The sequence below is a fragment of the Chionomys nivalis genome, chromosome 15, assembly GCF_950005125.1.
Source record: "Chionomys nivalis chromosome 15, mChiNiv1.1, whole genome shotgun sequence".
NCBI classification, from domain to species: Eukaryota; Metazoa; Chordata; class Mammalia; order Rodentia; family Cricetidae; genus Chionomys; species Chionomys nivalis.
The window spans coordinates 33,513,875-33,531,180 of record NC_080100.1 but is presented as its reverse complement, the minus strand read 5'-3'; the positions used below and the strand labels follow the sequence as shown (position 1 = coordinate 33,531,180).

At 41.7% G+C, this 17,306-nt stretch overlaps 1 protein-coding gene across 1 annotated transcript; it reads left to right on the top strand.

Moving 5' to 3' along the window:
* Nucleotides 1-8,443: 8,443 nt before the first annotated feature.
* Esm1 (endothelial cell specific molecule 1) lies at nt 8,444-16,140 on the top strand. Its single transcript, XM_057789899.1, has 3 exons — nt 8,444-8,943; nt 12,317-12,469; nt 15,789-16,140. Exons 1-3 carry the CDS (start codon nt 8,643-8,645, stop codon nt 15,887-15,889), a joined length of 555 nt encoding a protein of 184 aa, XP_057645882.1. The 5' UTR covers nt 8,444-8,642; the 3' UTR covers nt 15,890-16,140.
* The last annotated feature ends 1,166 nt before the right edge of the window (nt 16,141-17,306 follow it).

The window sequence follows — 17,306 nt, the reverse complement described above, 5'->3', positions numbered from 1 at the left end:
TTGAAGTTGAAATTTGGATTTGCTACCTTGAAAACTACTGAATTCCTTTCATTTCTGAGAGCACTATTTGGTGTTTTGTTTCATGAGTACTTCCTAAATATATTTACAGAGGAAGGTAGGCTCAGCATGTTGTCTGGGAAATGGTGACTGGGACTCAGGCTCCCTCCCGTCTACTGTTAGAAACATAAGCTGGGATGTACGTGCGTGCTTTGGAACCGAGAGTGGGCTATTAAAGTTGAGTTTTACAGCACATGCATCTTAACCCCGAAATACTTTTAGTCAGATCAAGTTAGGATGATGTTTTTCAGGCAGCTTGCTAGAGTAAGGTCTTAGATTTCATAATGTAGTGCTCGAGAAGGAGATTAAAGATGGATAAAACGAAATGTATTCTCCTGCTAAGCAAACCGACAACTACCATTTTTCATTGAATCTAAGATGTCACCAGGGTGTGTATCTTTAGCCTGGTGTCTGTCAAGGAAGGAAAATATTCATCCAATTAAACTCTGGCATAACACTTTTATACTCTTGATTTTTTAAAATACTTTTTGTCTTATTTGGACATAGATTTGCTTTATTATTTACATGAAGTTTGTAAATTCATAAGAAGAAACATAAGGGGGCTGGAGAGATGGCTCAGTGGTTAAGACTGGCTGCTCTTTCCGACAATGGTTCAATTCCCAGCACCCATATACTGCTAACAATTGTCTGTAGCTCCAAGATCTGACACCCTCATACAGACATACATGCAGGCAAAACACCAATGCACATAAAAAAATTAAAAAAGAAGAAATATCAATTCAGTAATGGTTCAAACATTCCTAAGATGATTGACATTCATATCTGAGCCTTCTGAAGTAATGCCTCTGTTTGTTTGTTTGTTTGTTTATAAGTAGATGATCTCATGGCTACACAGTCAGAACATTCCTTAAATGAGAATTCCCACTGATACCTTTAGAATCTGTTCTGAATAACTGACATCCATCTTGAAGGTTTTAATGTGCACATAGCGGCAATGACAGTATGAAGATGTACATCTCAGAGTCAGTGACACGGGTTAAAAAATTCATGAGCATATTATATTTAAAAATTTTAAGTGGATACCTTACATATAGTTTTTTTTTCTGTTAGAAATCCTCAGAGCAATCCCTGTGTATTAATCCTAGTAAAATGAATGAGATATGACTGAAAAAAATCATTACTTTGGAGGCTTCTCAAAATTCTGAGTTTCTAAGAATTAATTGGTTTATTTGTTTAAAACAATCCAATCCCCAGTCCTTCATCAGATGCGCCAAGCTGGAATCCTTGGCTGTGTTCTTTCTGACAGGCTCCCCCACCTGCTGTGATGCAGATAGCCTGGTGACTGAGACGCAGCACACTGGGACACCCTCGGGCGCCATGCTGCGTACACTTACAGATTAGCGTCCTGCAAACTTCACAATGGCAGCTGACAGAAAGCAATGTTCTTTTTCCTTTCCTCCTCTTCCTCCTCTTTTTTTTTTTCTTTTCATTTTAGAAACCACAACACAGTCCTTCGTTTTGAGCATCCCAGGAGGTAACGAAGCCAAGATATTTGACATCAGACTAAAACATAAGTCTGCAGCTGCCAACTCATCCTAAGTAAAGGTCTTAGAAGTTATTTTTGGGCCTTGGTTTTGGAAAAAAAAATCTTTTACATCAATTTTTTATTTTGCCTATTCATACAAAAGGCCTGATGTACCTGCTCTTTGCTTCCCGGCTGTCAGGGAGTGAACATCTCTGTCTTCCCACAGTTCCTTGTTATAATGTCCTGTCTCACCACAGGTCCAGAAACAACAGAGTCAAGTCCCCATGGACTGAAACCATGAATCAGACCAGTCTTAGTCTTTCTCCTTTTAAGTCAGTTTTCTTGGGTATTTCACCCCTAAGAAAGAGCCTAACACTCACAGTATAAAAGAGAACTAGTTACTGAAGAAACTTACCCCGACTCTTTAGGTTGGAACCTGGCAGAACTGGGGACAAAGGGAGGTCTTTTAAGTAGTGACAGCTCTTTATACGCTTCCAAGTCTAGACCATGCGCCTCTGAAAGAATTCTGACCCGTGTGAGCAAAGTTAAGTGTCTAGATTTTACTGGGATTAAAAAACCCAACCACCTGATTCTACTGCTGTTTCCATAGATCCCATTGGAATTAAACATCTGGGCATGGTGGCAAGGTAGCAGACACTGGAGCCGAACTGCCATCCTCTCTCCACGCTCACTCAGAGACCTTCATGCTCAGGGTTCTTGAAGGGCTCTTTCCTCTAAGCCACTGGGCTGGCTCTCCAGCTGTTTACAGTGCTGCTCATTAGGAAACCAGGGAGCCAGCATTCCTGCAAGAAGCCTAATTAGGATGCTGGACTCCACTGGGCGGTGGTGGCTCAAGCCTTTAATCCCATCACTTAGGAGGCAGAGGTAGGTGGATCTCTGTGAGTTTGAGGCCAGCCTGGTCTACAGAGCAAGTTTCAGGACAGCCAGGGCTGCCAGAGAAACCCTGTCCAAAAAAAAAAAAAAAAAAAAAAAAAGGAGCTCTTCACTTGACTCTTCCATGCAAATGTACTTTTTGAAAATAGTGTAAAAATTATGTTTAGTCTTAAAAAACACCTTTTTAAAAAAATCAGACCTTGGGGCTGGAGAGATGGCTCAGAGGTTAAGAGCTATTGCCTGCTCTTCCGAAGGTCCTGAGTTCAATTCCCAGCAACCACATGGTGGCTCACAACCATCTGTAATGGGGTCTGGTGCCCTCTTCTGGCCTGCAGACATACACACAGACAGAGTATTGTATACATAATAAATAAATATTTAAAAAAAAATCAGACCTTAAATAACTGTAGAGATCATTTTGGGGAAAAAATATTGCTCCAATACATGAATTCATTTCTGAAGAATGAAGCAACTCGTGTGCTGAGGATCTTAGTAAAGTATTTGCCACATATACACGAGGACCTCTTTAGTAAAGTGTTTGCCACATATACACGAGGACCTCTGGGTTTGACCCCAGCACTCACATAAAAATCTGGGTATGGTGGTATATGGTTATAATCCCAACACTGAGAATTGGAGACGAAAAATCCTCGGTGGCTCACTGGCTAACCAGCCAGCCCAGCCAGTGAGAGATCCCATCTCAAATCATAAGGTGGGCGGTCCTAAAGCTTGGCATCCAAGGGTGTTATCTGGCTTTAATATGCACTTGCATACCCATGCACCTGTGTACCCATAAACACCTGCACATAGCAACTACAGATACATACATGCACATATATAAACATCCAAACAGAATAAGGCAAATCCTCAGAAACTAGACTCTTGCTTGTCATGGTCATGACATCTCCACAGCTCTAACCCTGTTTAGTCTTCTTAGCTCCTTGTTGAGGAAGTGAGGTGAGGTTTAAATCATCTGCTCTGTGGGTTTCTTAGGATCATATAGATTGGTAGCAGTTAAGATGTTTCTAGAACACCTACAAGTGTTCCCGTGTCTTTGACTTAGACAACTGACCGGGGGCCACCACGATTCCTAGCTGTTTGACAGGTGTGCTTCTTCAGGGACCTATGGCTGTAGGGGTCCCATAGACCTCCAAGGCTGGGATGTCACAAGGACAAAGTGGAGTAGTCACACGGGAGCTGACATGACGGGGTTATAGTCCAGTCTGGTTAGTGGCTTCTTCCTTGAAGTCTGTATCTCCTTCCTTCGAGGGAACAGTTTTGTTCTGTATGTCGACTCAGCCCATTCAAGAACCTGACCCTCACTTTGATTCTCTTGGTAGAAAGAGAATGAAAAGGAGAGAAAAGGTGGTTGTGTTTATGTGTTTAGTAGGTTCTGCTATGTGCTAGTCCTTGCAATGGGCACTAGTAGGCGTGTTATCCCTGCTGCTATCGAAGCAGGGAGATTTTAGATGACTCCCCTCTGCACAAAAACATTAAACTGAAAATCAATTCTAATATACCTAAAATTTTCTTATACATGTTTCCACTTTCTCCTTGGCAACACTTTCTTTTAAGCCTGCCATTCTAATGTAAATCAAATCAACATTATCTGGTAGGGATGGCTTATTCAGAAGGCACAGTTAATAAGATACAATTGACTTGACCATGAAGGTTTGGAAAGCATACAGGATCTTTCCCACCAGATCTTCGTCTATCCAGAAATAAAGCCTTGGTATTTTATTGCAAGCAGTCATTACGTGGAAAATAATGCACAAATTATCAATGCATGTTACGTCAACTTATTTTTTTGGGTTAGGGCCGTGAGTTCAAGGAAAGAATCACACTGACACTTGGGAGTGTACAGGGTGTACTGGGCTGACAGACTCTCTGGTTGAATCATTTCTGTTCTCTGCTGGAAGATCATTTGCTATCGCCTCGGCACCCAGGGATGATTTGGACTGACTCATTGTAACTTGAACTGTGAGAGTTTGTCCTTTCTCACTCTTTGACAGCGGCTGCATGGGCTGAGCAAGAGTAGGATGTGCCAGACGCCAATGCAGAGCTAGCCAGCCAGGCAGACCTTAGGGACTCCATACCAGCCTTCCCTTTACCTTCCTTTCTCTGTGCTGGCTGAAGGTGAAAGTCAGCTTCTTGATTAACGATGCTGTGATCTCCTAACCACCTTTGGGTTATTGGTACTTCCCTGCTTGAAAAGTTGGAGAAGTTAGAAATAAAAATAAAAAAAAGAAACCATCAGGATTCTTGGGACAAAGGGGTTTTGTGAAGTCATAGAAGCAAGTGATCATAATTTTCCCCAAATAAATAGTTAGATGTTATGCCTTGAGATAGTTTCATCACTGATGAGCTCTGGCAATCCTATTTCTGCGGACTGTGTTTGGCGTGGTGTTATGGGTTTTGTACCCTCAATGTACTCTTTTTTTCTGTCCATTGCATTTGCCAAATGTGGTTGTTGAAATAGGAGCGGCAGGGCTGCGTCCCCGGCACCCAGCCGCCTGCATGGCTAGCTTATGCCCCGAAATAATTACACGGAAACTGTATTCTTTTAAACACTGCTTGGCCCATTAGTTCCAGCCTCTTATTGGCTAGCTCTTACATATTGATCTAACTCATTTCTAATATTCTGTGTAGTACCACGAGCTGGTGGCTTACCAGGGAGCATCTTAACCTGTGTCTGTGTCTGGCGGGAGAATCATAGCAACTCACTGACTCGGCTTCTTTCTCCCAGCATTCTGTTCTATTTACTCCGCCTATCTAAATTCTACCCTATCAGAGGCCAAGCAGTTTCTTTATTAATTAACCAATGAAAGCAACAGATAGAAAGATGACCCTCCTCCATCACGTGGTATCATTTTGGTCTTCATTTGTCTTGCAGAGTAGAAAGTATTTGTGGTTTGTATGGTCTTCAGGTGGAAAAAGTCCATTTGATGACTTTACTGGCACAGCTCAGTACTTCAGCCACCTGGGTCACTTGTCTGCTACCTGTGTGTATTTGACTTTGGAGTTTGTATTCTAGTGTCCAGAGCCCACTGATCTTAGGGCTGGAGTCCTGACCTAATTATTTACTATGTGATGTTCAACCAGATACTTAACCTCTCCCGGAATCTATTATCTCTAGGATGGGGGTATGAATAATATCTAGTTCCTCATGTTTGGAAGACTAAACGTGGTAACCTGTATAAAATGCGTAGCTTAGTGTCTGGCCCATAGTAAGATCTTTATAAAGATTAGACATTATTGACCATACTTCCAGTTAACCACTATTTTCCCAGAAAGTGATGTTCAACAAAATCTGAATAGGACACAGCGTAAGTCATGAACCAGACCATTGGCATCATTGTCCACTGAGGCTTACTTGGGTTGTAATGAGCAGTAGGGTGGCCCTGACATTAGACTAAGATGATTTTCATTAACCTCTGACAATTAAGTATAAGATCCAAAAGTCAGTTATTTAACCTCTTTTAAAATTCTGCTTCTTCATTCAAAAAGTGATTCATGATATTCGTAGTAGCTTCATCATATTTGGGGGGATCATGGGAGTAAACGAGAAAGAAAAACATTTAAGAACATCACTTTCACAGTCTCACAAAGTCCATGTTTTCCCTGATACGTGAAATGTAGAGAACAAAGAAAGAAGAGTAAACAGAAGTCTATTGGGTATAAGGGAATGAAGCAGGGAGACTGGAAAGAGGAATAAACAAGGAGAACAGGACCCATAGACTCAGGCACTGCTCAGACCTCATGGAGATTTTCCAAGTGTAGTGGACAACGGGTAAGACAGAAACTCACAAATGGTTAAAGAACAAAGAAGCATCTGTGGAGTGCTCAGCCACAGTGGGAAACACACCACACCCCTGTCCTCCAAGGTTCAGGGACCACTGAGGAAGAGGAGATAGAATGATTGAAAGAATCAGGAGTCTGGGAGAATGGGAGCAAAACAATGTGTTCTGGACACAGTAGGACCACTGCACTTGACCTCAGCAGCAATGGTTGCCAGCACGAGACCAAGCCAGTGCATATCCCAATAGGGAGGGAGGGCAGCCTCACGAGGCCCTATCCCTCCTGTAGCTGAGGAACTACTCACCATCCTGACTTCTGACAGAAGGAGGGTTAGTTAGTTTTTAAGGGTCTGGCCCCTGGTAGGTTGCCCAGGGTCCAGGGGATAATCCCATACCTGTGAGTATATGGGCAGCACGAACTGGAGTCAGTGGCTTCTTTGGATGGACTTAGAAGGAGTTAAGTGGAGGAATGATTAATAAATTAATTTAAAAAGTTTAAAGGAAGGGCATTCAAGGGTTTAATATGATCAAAGTGTATCACATATACCGAAATGGCTAAATGAATTGTTTTGTATGATTAACTACACAGTGAATTACTTCATATAATTTATATGTACACAAAGAACAGTGCTTGGCACAGACATTAGCTACTACTACAATGAGTGTCCCACCTGCTAAGTACACGTTTGCTCCAGGAGAGATGAGCACAGAGTGTTTCCAGTTAGATTGTCATGAAAATTTTGGGAAATTTGGGAACTAGAAGTCTTGCCTTCATTTCTCACTTCCCCATTTCCTTGACTTTTTGTTTCTGCTGCCTCCATTCCCCCAAAGGTACCCTGGCCCCACCTAATCATGACGTCACATCCAGCAGCTTCAACATCTTATCTCTTAGACGGCACACAACTTTTAGGGGTCAAGTGCTCTGATACTACCAGCTCTCGACAGAGGAAGAGGGGGTTCCATGGATGCCCCAAAGTTGCTTTGTGACAGACAGGAGTTACCCACTTCCCTGGGTCATTTCTTTAACTGAGTAGCAGAAGCTTTATTTCTAGGTTGACAAATGGGGTGGGAATTGTAAAACTGAGCATGCAGTTGTGTGAGGCTTTCCCTGTCTTTTCTGACATCTGCATCCTCTGCTCACAAACCTGGCTACAGAAAGGCCCTGGGCCAGCCAATACTTTAAGAGGGCTATTGTTTTCCTTGGTGTGGCTACGTTCTGTGTCCCTCCGCCACATGAAGACCCTGCTTCCTGGTGGGTAATGTTTTCCCTTCTCCATGACTAGCCTTTCTGGAGCTGCGTTCCTGTTTCCCTGCTGGCTCACTTGTTTCTTTGGGCTCACTGCCTTGTTTGGCGGTTTTTAAGCAAACGCTCTGATAGATGCCAGGAGGTGAGAAGAAGGACCAAATGAAAGCAGTCACGGACAAACAGACTGGGTGATGGATGAGCCTTTTCCCCAGGGAGTTTGGGTCAGGAGCAGCCCAACTGATAAGTTCTTCCAGAACTGAGTAATTCAGAAACAATGCAGGGACAACCTTACCTCTCTCTCTCTCTCTCTTTCTCTTTCTCTCTCTCTCTCTCTCTCTCTCTCTCTCTCTCTCTCTCTCTCTCTCTCTCTCTCTCTCTCTCTTTCTCTCTCTCTCTCATTGATTAAAGAAAATGCTTAGCTTGTGGCATATCTAGCTAAACACAGCAACAGCCAGGATAGACTTGTCCACGAACAGCCTAAATTGCTTTAGAAATAACAATCGAGGAGGAGCGTGGAAGGAAGGAAGAAGTCTTTAAAAGGCCTCTATCCAAATATTTTCTTTCTTCTAAGTCTTGAAAAAAAGACACAATATAACCATTTCTTCTTCCAAATGATCTCACAATTATATATTGAGGAGAAATACCAAGTACTTATTTTTATTTGATAGATGCTTCTTCTGGCTTGATTCATGCCGTGTCAGTCTCCCCAGGACTAAGGGACAGTGGAACAGCTCTATCCCGAGTGATATGTTGGTATCAGAACAATTCCTGTATCAGAAGGGGGCTATACAACCTTCCTTATTCCCTCTTCGCAGACGTCCTTGAGTCCTTGAGACGGATGTGAGCGGAGTTTTTCAGCCTTCATGCAAAACAACCATCTAAACATAACAGATGACATCAGCTTGGGCTTTTCAATTCCTGGATGGCAGCGGCATGTTAATCCCAGCCTTCATCCTGGATTTCATAAACTAAAACAAGAGAGGCTGGCAGGAGCTCAGCACTGCCGCTGGGTTGAGGAAATTGATGACGGGGAAGCATGCGGGCAACGCAGTGTATAAAACTCATAAACGTGTAGGCAGAAGCTCAGCTACTACTTTGGACGGCTGCTTCCCGCCAGCAAAGACCGCAACGGCAGGGAGCTGAGCCGAGCCAGCTGGGAGACATGAAGAGCCTCTTGCTGCTGACCACACTCCTGGTACCTGTGCACCTGGCTATGGCCTGGAGCGCCAAGTACGCGGTGGATTGCCCAGATCAGTGCGACAACAGTGAGTGCAGAAGTAGCCTGCGCTGCAAGAGGACAGTGCTGGATGACTGTGGCTGCTGTCAGGTGTGCGCCGCGGGGCCCGGAGAAACCTGCTACCGTACAGTCTCAGGCATGGACGGCGTCAAGTGTGGTCCGGGGCTGAAATGTCACTTTTACAGTGAGGAGGATGATTTCGGCGACGAGTTTGGTATTTGCAAAGGTAAAGAACAACTCCTTGCTTCCCACTGTGCAGGGCTCCCTCAGGGTCATTTAGTCAGCTTGGGAGGTAAGTTCCTCATCTTTCCTCCTGAACTACCAGGGAAGAAGTGCGGATGGATGCAGGAGGTGTGCTTGGAAGAGAGGGAATTGTATCTGCAGGAAGGCTGGACATGCAGCATGCAAGAATCACAGCAAGGGTTGTAGCATTCCACCCTGTATTTAGATTCGAGAAAGAAGGTTGCAGGAGTAGCCTGTGTGGTTTCCTTTTCTGGAAGGCTTTAAAAACTTGACAGGTAGTCTGTTCCAAATAGTGTAGGTGTCCTTTTCTCTGCGAGCCAATGATTACAGAGGTCCTCCTGAGATAACCTCGTGGAGTGGTTTCCAGCCCCAGATTTAACCAGCCTTTGATCTTGAAAGAGTTCGCAGGGAGGAGTGCCTCTCTCAAGCTTAACTATTTCTGGTGAACACCAAGGTACTTTATGGTGTAGAGTGGGCTTAAGTCAGTCTAAGAAATAACTCATGCTCTTGCAAGAGGGTCCCCTGAAGTATAAAATAAACCTAATTTTATTTGAAAAAAATTTCACTTGGCCAGAAAATAGTAGATGTTGTAAGACAGGCAGAAATAATAAAAGTCTAGAAGCCTGTTTAAAAAATAAAGTGGCTATTTTATAGATTAAAAAAAATGAAATTATGATTAAAACAGAAATCATAGCTAAATGATACATTGATGTATCTGTAGAATTTATATCCAAACTTAGTCACTAAATTAATATTTTTGAATGTATAAAAGTAATAGAAGTGGTTACTAAAAAGTCTCCTGTACATAGATGCCATATGATCTCATCTTTATGTATTATTGTGATTAAAAGCAATGTATTGTAGAATTTTATCCAGTTGTATAATACAAAGAAGCTGCCTAATTAGGAAAAATATGTTCTGAGAAATTTCTAAGTAACTCATATTCTATATGTTCAATAAATCACATCTTTTCCTGAATAAAAATCATACAGAATTGAGGCAATCTCATCAATTTTCATTGTAGAAAATAGTTTATAAAGTCATCATCTTTTAGTCTGCAGAACCTTCCAGAAAGAAACTCTAGAAAAATTTGGAATTTTTTTATTTGGCTTATATTATTTTTGATTAAGACCGACAAGAGGCGGGCTGCCGAGGTAATATATTCTTTGGTGAACATACTTATACACATTTCTTTCAACTGAATAGGCTCTGAGTTTTCTGGAAATTACAGGGCTTATCTGCCAAGAAAACAGCACCTCACATAAGGAAATTAGGGAGGACGGGTTAGCCCAGTCTTGCCTATGATATAACGAGCGTATGTAGGGGAACTGCTTTTCCTTTGGCATAAAAACACCTCTGTAAATGAGGTTATGAATGGACAGTGACCTCTGTGAGGCGGAGGTTAGTGAATTATGATGTTAGCAGTCTATTTTGAATTGCTCTTTCTGGCATCCTCTGCATTGCTGCAGAGTTCAGTTTCGAGCTGTTTTTCTGCTCCTGGAAATAGTAGAGCATATGGATTCTTCTCTACTGCTTCAGGTGAATTCCAGATTTCGTTTGTTGTTTAGCATTTAGATGTTTGGCCCCATGTAGCTAGCTAGCTATTGAGCACCCAACACTTATTTATAGAATGTTTACTATCTGACCAGCACATCGGGGGTTGCCCTGGACCTGGAGCTGGGAAGTAGGCTAAGGTTTTCATTTTTAGCATTGCTGAAGACAGTCACATCCTGACCCTGTGCTTTTCTGCCAGAAGGGTTTTTCAGATCTGTCTTAAGGACTTTTCTTTCCAGGGTAAGGAGGGTGTATAGCAGCAGAGCCTTCTATCCTTTGAGTGACGGGGAAAAGATCTATACTGTTTCCTTACTGTTTCATGCACATCCATCTTGACCATGCAAGCCACTGCTGAGGGCTAGACACTCCATTCCTCACAGCTTGTCTTGATGCATGTGTGATTGTACACTGGCAAGGATACCTCCATGCTGAAAGAAAACATCTTCTGCCAGGGGTTCCCAACCTTCCTAATGCTGCGCCACACCCTTTAACACAGTTCCTAATACTGTCCTGACCCCAGCCTTAAAATTATTTTTGTTGCTACTTCATAACTACAATTTTGCTATTGCTATGAATCTCAATGTAAATATTTTTGGAACTAGAGGTTTGCCAAAGGGGGTCACGACCCACAGGTTGAGAACCAGTGTCCTATACAGATGCTCCTCAGTTAACCTTGTGAGGTACTGTTATGCTACAAACCCTGCTCTTTTAATAAGGGACAGAATTCTTTACTTCACTGTAGCATTTCTTAGTCTAAGTATTAAACACTAAGTCTCTGAAAGCTTTTGGGTTTGGGTATGTGTACAAACCCTCAGGTGTGTAAATCCCAAGGTTTCTTGCTCACGTAGCGTCTTATCTTTTCTGGGAGCTGGATTAATGAATCCTTTTAACAGCTGGGGGAGTTAGTGAAGCCCTAGCGCTGTCCTGAGAAAAAAGAAGCTTTGTAAGTGTGGGAGTAGGGACCTGGTTATTTTGTGGTCAGGTGGACTGACAAGCCCCTTAGCCCTTTAAAATGATAAACTGTCAACTGCTGTAGTTTAAAGAAACCCTCACACCTATCAAAACTCTTCCAGGAGTTAATACTCATGTGTCTTCTATTTCCCATCTTCACTGAGCTGTGACCAAAAAAATGTGGGAATCTGTGTTATCTACGAAGAAAACAAAGAGGCCTGCCCGAGGGTGGGGCTGCCAAGAAGCCTCAGTGGGTAAAGGCACCTGCTGTCAATACTGAACGCCCCAGGGGGAGCCCCATGACCCAACCAGCTCAGCAAGCTGTGCTCTGACTTCCACACATGTGCTGCACAAATGCACACACGTACATACACACATGCCTGCACACACACATATGCACATGCACACACACGCACATACACAGAGGAGCACACAAACATGTGAACTCACGCACACACATGCAGTTGCACACACACATGCGTGCATATGTGCCTGCACACACACACACACACACACACTCACACACACTCTGAACAAATAAAATAAGTAAAGAAAGAGAGAGAGGGAAGTATTGTTAAAAGTCTAGTATAAGGAGAGTGGTTAGATGTAGCTAGCTTAAGTTTCGCATCAGGAGCTTAAGCCTGAAGCAGGTGTTATCTGGCCTTACTATGTGGTTTCACATTTATGACTTTAACTTTCAAACCCTGGAGCTTTTGAGAAGTGATCTTCATTTATCAGTTAAAGTCAGGAGATTGATTCAAACCCTAAGGCTGTCACTCAGGGCTGGGGGGGGGGGGGGAAGCCTCTGTGTAACAAGCAGCAATCTCTTTAACCCCCCTCTCTGCCCTCAGACTGTCCCTATGGCACTTTTGGGATGGAATGCAAAGAGACTTGCGATTGCCAGTCGGGCATATGTGACAGGGTGACCGGGAGGTGCCTGGAATTTCCCTTCTTCCAGTATGCAGCAGCCAAGTCGCGCAGCAGGACCGCCGCCTCTCACACAGGTAACCTTCCTGTAAAAACCAAGGAGTAGAAGAATACGGTGTTTGTCTGAAAGAACTTGTTTTTTTGTTTTGTTTCGTTTTCTTTTGGGGTGGGGAGGAGAGGATGGGTGGTCACTGAGTTTGGTTGCTGTTGCTGTTTTCAAGATAAATCTCACTGATAGTTCTGAGGATACTGTGGTTTCTCATAGAGTTTACTACATCTTAATGAATTAACAAAAACAAATCTGTCATAAAAAGCAACCAACCAAGATTCGTAAAGCTCTTGGAACTCTTTAGCAATCTTTTTTTATATACTCACTAGACAAAACTATTTCTCTCCCATGGAAAGAGAGCAGTGAGGGATTTGTTGGATCAGGTTTAAGAGCCACGATAAAAAGTACAGACCTCCTCTCCCTACCTCTCCTCCCCTCCTTCATCAAATGGAAGCAATAAAATGGAATAATTGTGTTTTCATGGATTTGGGAGCTGGTAAGAATTAATCCCTGTAGTGAGATCCAGGGCACAATAAAACTGGAGCAATGCTTCCATGCCACTTGGCGGATCCGGGCTGTGCCACTGTGAGCTGTGCTCTGCTGTAAGATGGTTCTGGGCACACATTTGTTTGTCTTGTTGATAAATGGTCAAGCACACAGAACTCTATCAAGGTAAAAGCAGCTCGTTTAATGTGACCGTACCAAAAGAAATCAATATGTAAAATAGCATCTGTCATTAGAGTTGCTGTTACACGTTTCAAAATCGTTAAAAGAATAGATTTGAAAATATGAAAAACTGTGAGTATGTGAGGCGATGGACATGTTAATTAGCTTAATTTAAGCATTTGACAATAAAATTATATCCATACATATGGATATATATGTAATTACACTCATATATGTATATACATAAAATGTTTAAAAATTAAGTAATTAGAAACCCCGCACTCCCTCGTGGAAGAGGAGAGATCACTCAATGGTGAACAGAATGCGTTGCTCTTTCAGAGGTCCTGAGTTCCATCTCCAGCACCCTCATCCGGCCGTTCATAACCACCTGTAACTCCAACTCCGGAGGGATCTCTTGTTTCTGCAGACTAAATACTCACATGAGCCTCTGTCCATAGCTAAAAATAAAATTGTGAAGGCAAGGTTGTGGCTTTACAGAGTTATAAGAGGTCATTTGGAGAAAAGAAAAAACTTCACTCTGAAAACCACAAAATTTAGCCACAACAGCTAATATCAATAAACTATACCTCCTCCAGACAGAAAATAGATTTTATTTGGGTTATGTTTCTGGTCCTCTGCCCTTGAAATTAATTAAAGTGTGAAATTCAGCAAATGTCCTTATTTCTTCTGTTACCCTCTTCCGAGATTGGGCTTTTAAGTCAATTGGTAGTTTTAAGTATAACTCTGGTCTTATATGCTAAATCTTATTAAATGAATATCTTCACGAACGATTAATCTGCAGACTGAGACAACAGTTTAAATCATGTGACTTATCTTTGTAGTCTTTGACAAAACAGAAAATTGTAGTTTAAGACTTGAGTATCTGTTTTTGTGATTTTCATGGAACATTTAAAGACAAATCCGTTAGGATCCCCAGCGTATCTAGCATTGCGGAAGCACAGCTTCCATCTCGTGCCAGAAACCTTTTGATTAGCCCAGGATCCTGGTGCCCCTCTCCCTCACATTCTCCCAGGACTTGGGAACTATCCATGGGCACCACCAAGCTGTCTCTCAGATCTGGAAATGCTTCGAAGGAGCTGTTCACAGAACAGATTTGAGATCTATTTTCTCTGCTTACCTAGCCACCTCAAGCATTTTTAGATTCTTTTTATCTTTTCTTTTTCTTTTTAAAAATTAAGTCAGGGGGCTGGAGAGATGGCTCAGCAGTTAAGAGCATCGCCTGCTCTTCCAAAGGTCTTGAGTTCAATTCCCAGCAACCACATGGTGGCTCACAACCATCTCTAATGAGGTCTGGTGTCCTCTTCTGGCCTGCAGGCATACATACAGACAGAATATTGTATACATAATAAATAAATAAATTTAAAAATAATTAAGTCAGATCTAGGCTACTAGACTTATAAAGTCTTATAAAGGTACTCTATTACAGGTTGGTCATTATATATTACGCTACACACACACACACACACACACACACAAAGTATTTCCAGTTAAAACTGGGTATTGAGAGTTTGCTTAGAAATGTAAAAAGAAAAAAAAATCAGTTGGTTTCCTTTCTTTTGGCATCCATGATATTTAAAAGACTTTTACTCAAGGAATCTTAGTCAACCTCAAGTTCAAGAGGGGCTAAAGATGTCTGAAAAATATAGACCGGCTGCCCTGCTTGGCTGTGCTTTGTCTAAATGGGATTTGCCTATCTTTGTGCTAGAGTCCACAGGGAAGAACATGGCTACTCAGTTCCACCGTAGGCGTCACAGCACAGTTCAAACCCATCTGAGCCCATCCTTTGAGAATGGATGGATTGACTCTTGGGTTCCCCATCATAGGTTCTCCCATGGCACGACGTGTTCTTCAGCTTGCTATTTGCTGATTTGTCAATAGTTGTCTTGGCAGTGGTCTTCCTGATCCTACTTGTCTCTGTTGAAAATTTTTATTTTTATTTTGCAGTCAGTGTCCAAGAACTGAAATCCATGAGTCCTATTTTTTTTTTTTTTTTTTTTTAGGTGAGCTGGGTGAGGCATGAGAATGCCCAGTAACCATTTATCCGCCAAGTCACAACTAATCTTGCGCCATTCTATTTTAGGATGTACACTGTGGACACAAGCGTGTCTCGTCCTCTTAGAAGTAGATTCTAAATCTTACAAACCTTTTTTGTATGAAGAGCAGAAAGGATAGCTGCCTTCAGACTATACCAAAAAAATAATTTTTTAATGCCAGTGAATATAAAAATCTTTTAAAGAGATTGATTCTTGCAGCAATTGATCACTCACTGGGATCACTGGGATGTGTGTTAAGTATTTATTGTGTTCCTAGAATTGCTGTCCATGCTAGGGATACAGGTGAGCAAGGGGAAGAAGCAACAAATGAAAGAAAGTCCTGCTTTTATTAAGCTGGGATTCCAGTAGTAGAGTAAGATGATGTTGGGGAGAGGGCAGCTACACTTACACACCGGAAGATGATGGTGGTATAGCGAGAGAATGTTACCAAGGTGTCGTCTTCGCTGAAAGAGCTGTTCCGGGCCATTCAGTAGAGTTAGCAGAGAACTTTGAATCAAAGATTTATTTTAAATTCCATTAAAAGACAAAAAGCAAAATAAAAGAAGGCCATGCTTGACCTTTGACTTACGGACATTTGGACACGATTGGTGTGCCTTCTGATTGCAGAACGTGATGTGGCGTCTGGAGACGGCAACGCGGTGAGAGAGGAGATTGCTGAAGGGAACGCTGCTCGGCTCTCGGTAATGAAATGGTTAAAGCCGCGCTGATCCCGCCTGAGATCTGCTAAGAGAAGGCTCCACTTCAGTGACCAATGTTCATCCACCATTTTAAGAGCTGTCTAGAGCATGGACTATGGACATGTAATTTATGGAGATCAAGTGTGTTTCAGAGAGGATCCAGAAAAAAATATAGGTAATATACAGCCCATAAAACACATATGACTGAACACTTTTAGATATTGTTAAATATTTAAATGTATATAGATCTTTTAAATGTGTGTGTGTGTGTGTGTGTGTGTGTGTGGAATACCAAGGAACTAAACATGCAATCGAGGTGGTCTAAAAGTTAATAAGTAAAAGCTGGAGAATCCGTGGGCCCTTTGGCTTGGGTGTACATTCTTCTTGAGATACACGTTGAAGAGAGAGTTAGGAGGGAGAGAGAATTAGGGTGTTAGTGAGAGTAGGGGTTATAGCATTTGGTTCTTCCTTGTGGTAGCTCAAAATTTTTCATTTCGTTTTAATTTGGGGAAACAAAACCAGAAAAACCTTAAAGGAAGTGAGATACTGGAAGGTCCTGGGAGCCTGAGCAACTGCATTATAGGACCTGCACCTGAAGAGAGTGGGGGTGGGGGCGGGCAAAGGATGACTATGTACTCCCACTACTGGGCTAGTCACTGTGGGCCTTAAGAGATCTAGGAAATAGTTTGCCTCCTGGGGGATAGAACAGGGTGGAGGTAAATATTTATGTATTTTTCTAAGCAAATCTGTTAGTTTAAATATTTCTCCAACACCCTTATTTCCCCCATATATTAAGGAAATTACACTAACGTTGTTTGTTTAAAATGATTAGGAAAAAAAGTGTATAACATATATGGTTCTCAAACATCCATATATGGAAAATTTGTTACTGATTATTACATTGATATTAATAAACATGCAGTTACTATAGGCTTATAAAATGTTGAAAAATGAAAAACTAATTTTTCTTCGGTGAAATTTAGATTTAAATCAGAAAATAAATTTTTAGATAATTTGGGAAAGGAGAGTTACTTTTCACCAGGAAACATGTTGACTTTAAGATATTGTTTATTCATTTTTTTTATCCTTTTAAACTTGGTAGGTGACTGGAACTGGAATTACACATGGGAAGACCTTAGCACAAAAAGGACTGTTGTACTAGGCGATGTGGGGAAATATTTGTAAAAGTATTTTATTTAGAGTAAAAAACTTATTTAAGACTTATTTCATTATTTACTTATATTTTATTCTTGAAGTTTGCCAACAGAGTTGTGAATGTATAGAAGATCTCTGAATGTAAACAGAATCAGCTGTTAGGGATTTTTTGTTTGTTGAAGAACAATTTATTATTGTTTAATAAAAATGCTACAGTTGTTCCAATTTACTGGTTTCCTTTCAAATTTTACTCAGCCAATTGGAGAGTTAATTCACATTAAAGGACAGATGT

What these genes read in the sequence shown, in the direction of transcription:
- Esm1 (XM_057789899.1), top strand. Translation starts at nt 8,643, where the DNA reads ATGAAGAGCCTCTTGCTGCTGACCACACTCCTGGTACCTGTGCACCTG. An exon ending in CGAGTTTGGTATTTGCAAAG is followed by an intron (nt 8,944 to 12,316) that starts GTAAAGAACAAC and finishes CTCTGCCCTCAG; the next exon opens with ACTGTCCCTATGGCACTTTT. An exon ending in GACCGCCGCCTCTCACACAG is followed by an intron (nt 12,470 to 15,788) that starts GTAACCTTCCTG and finishes TTCTGATTGCAG; the next exon opens with AACGTGATGTGGCGTCTGGA.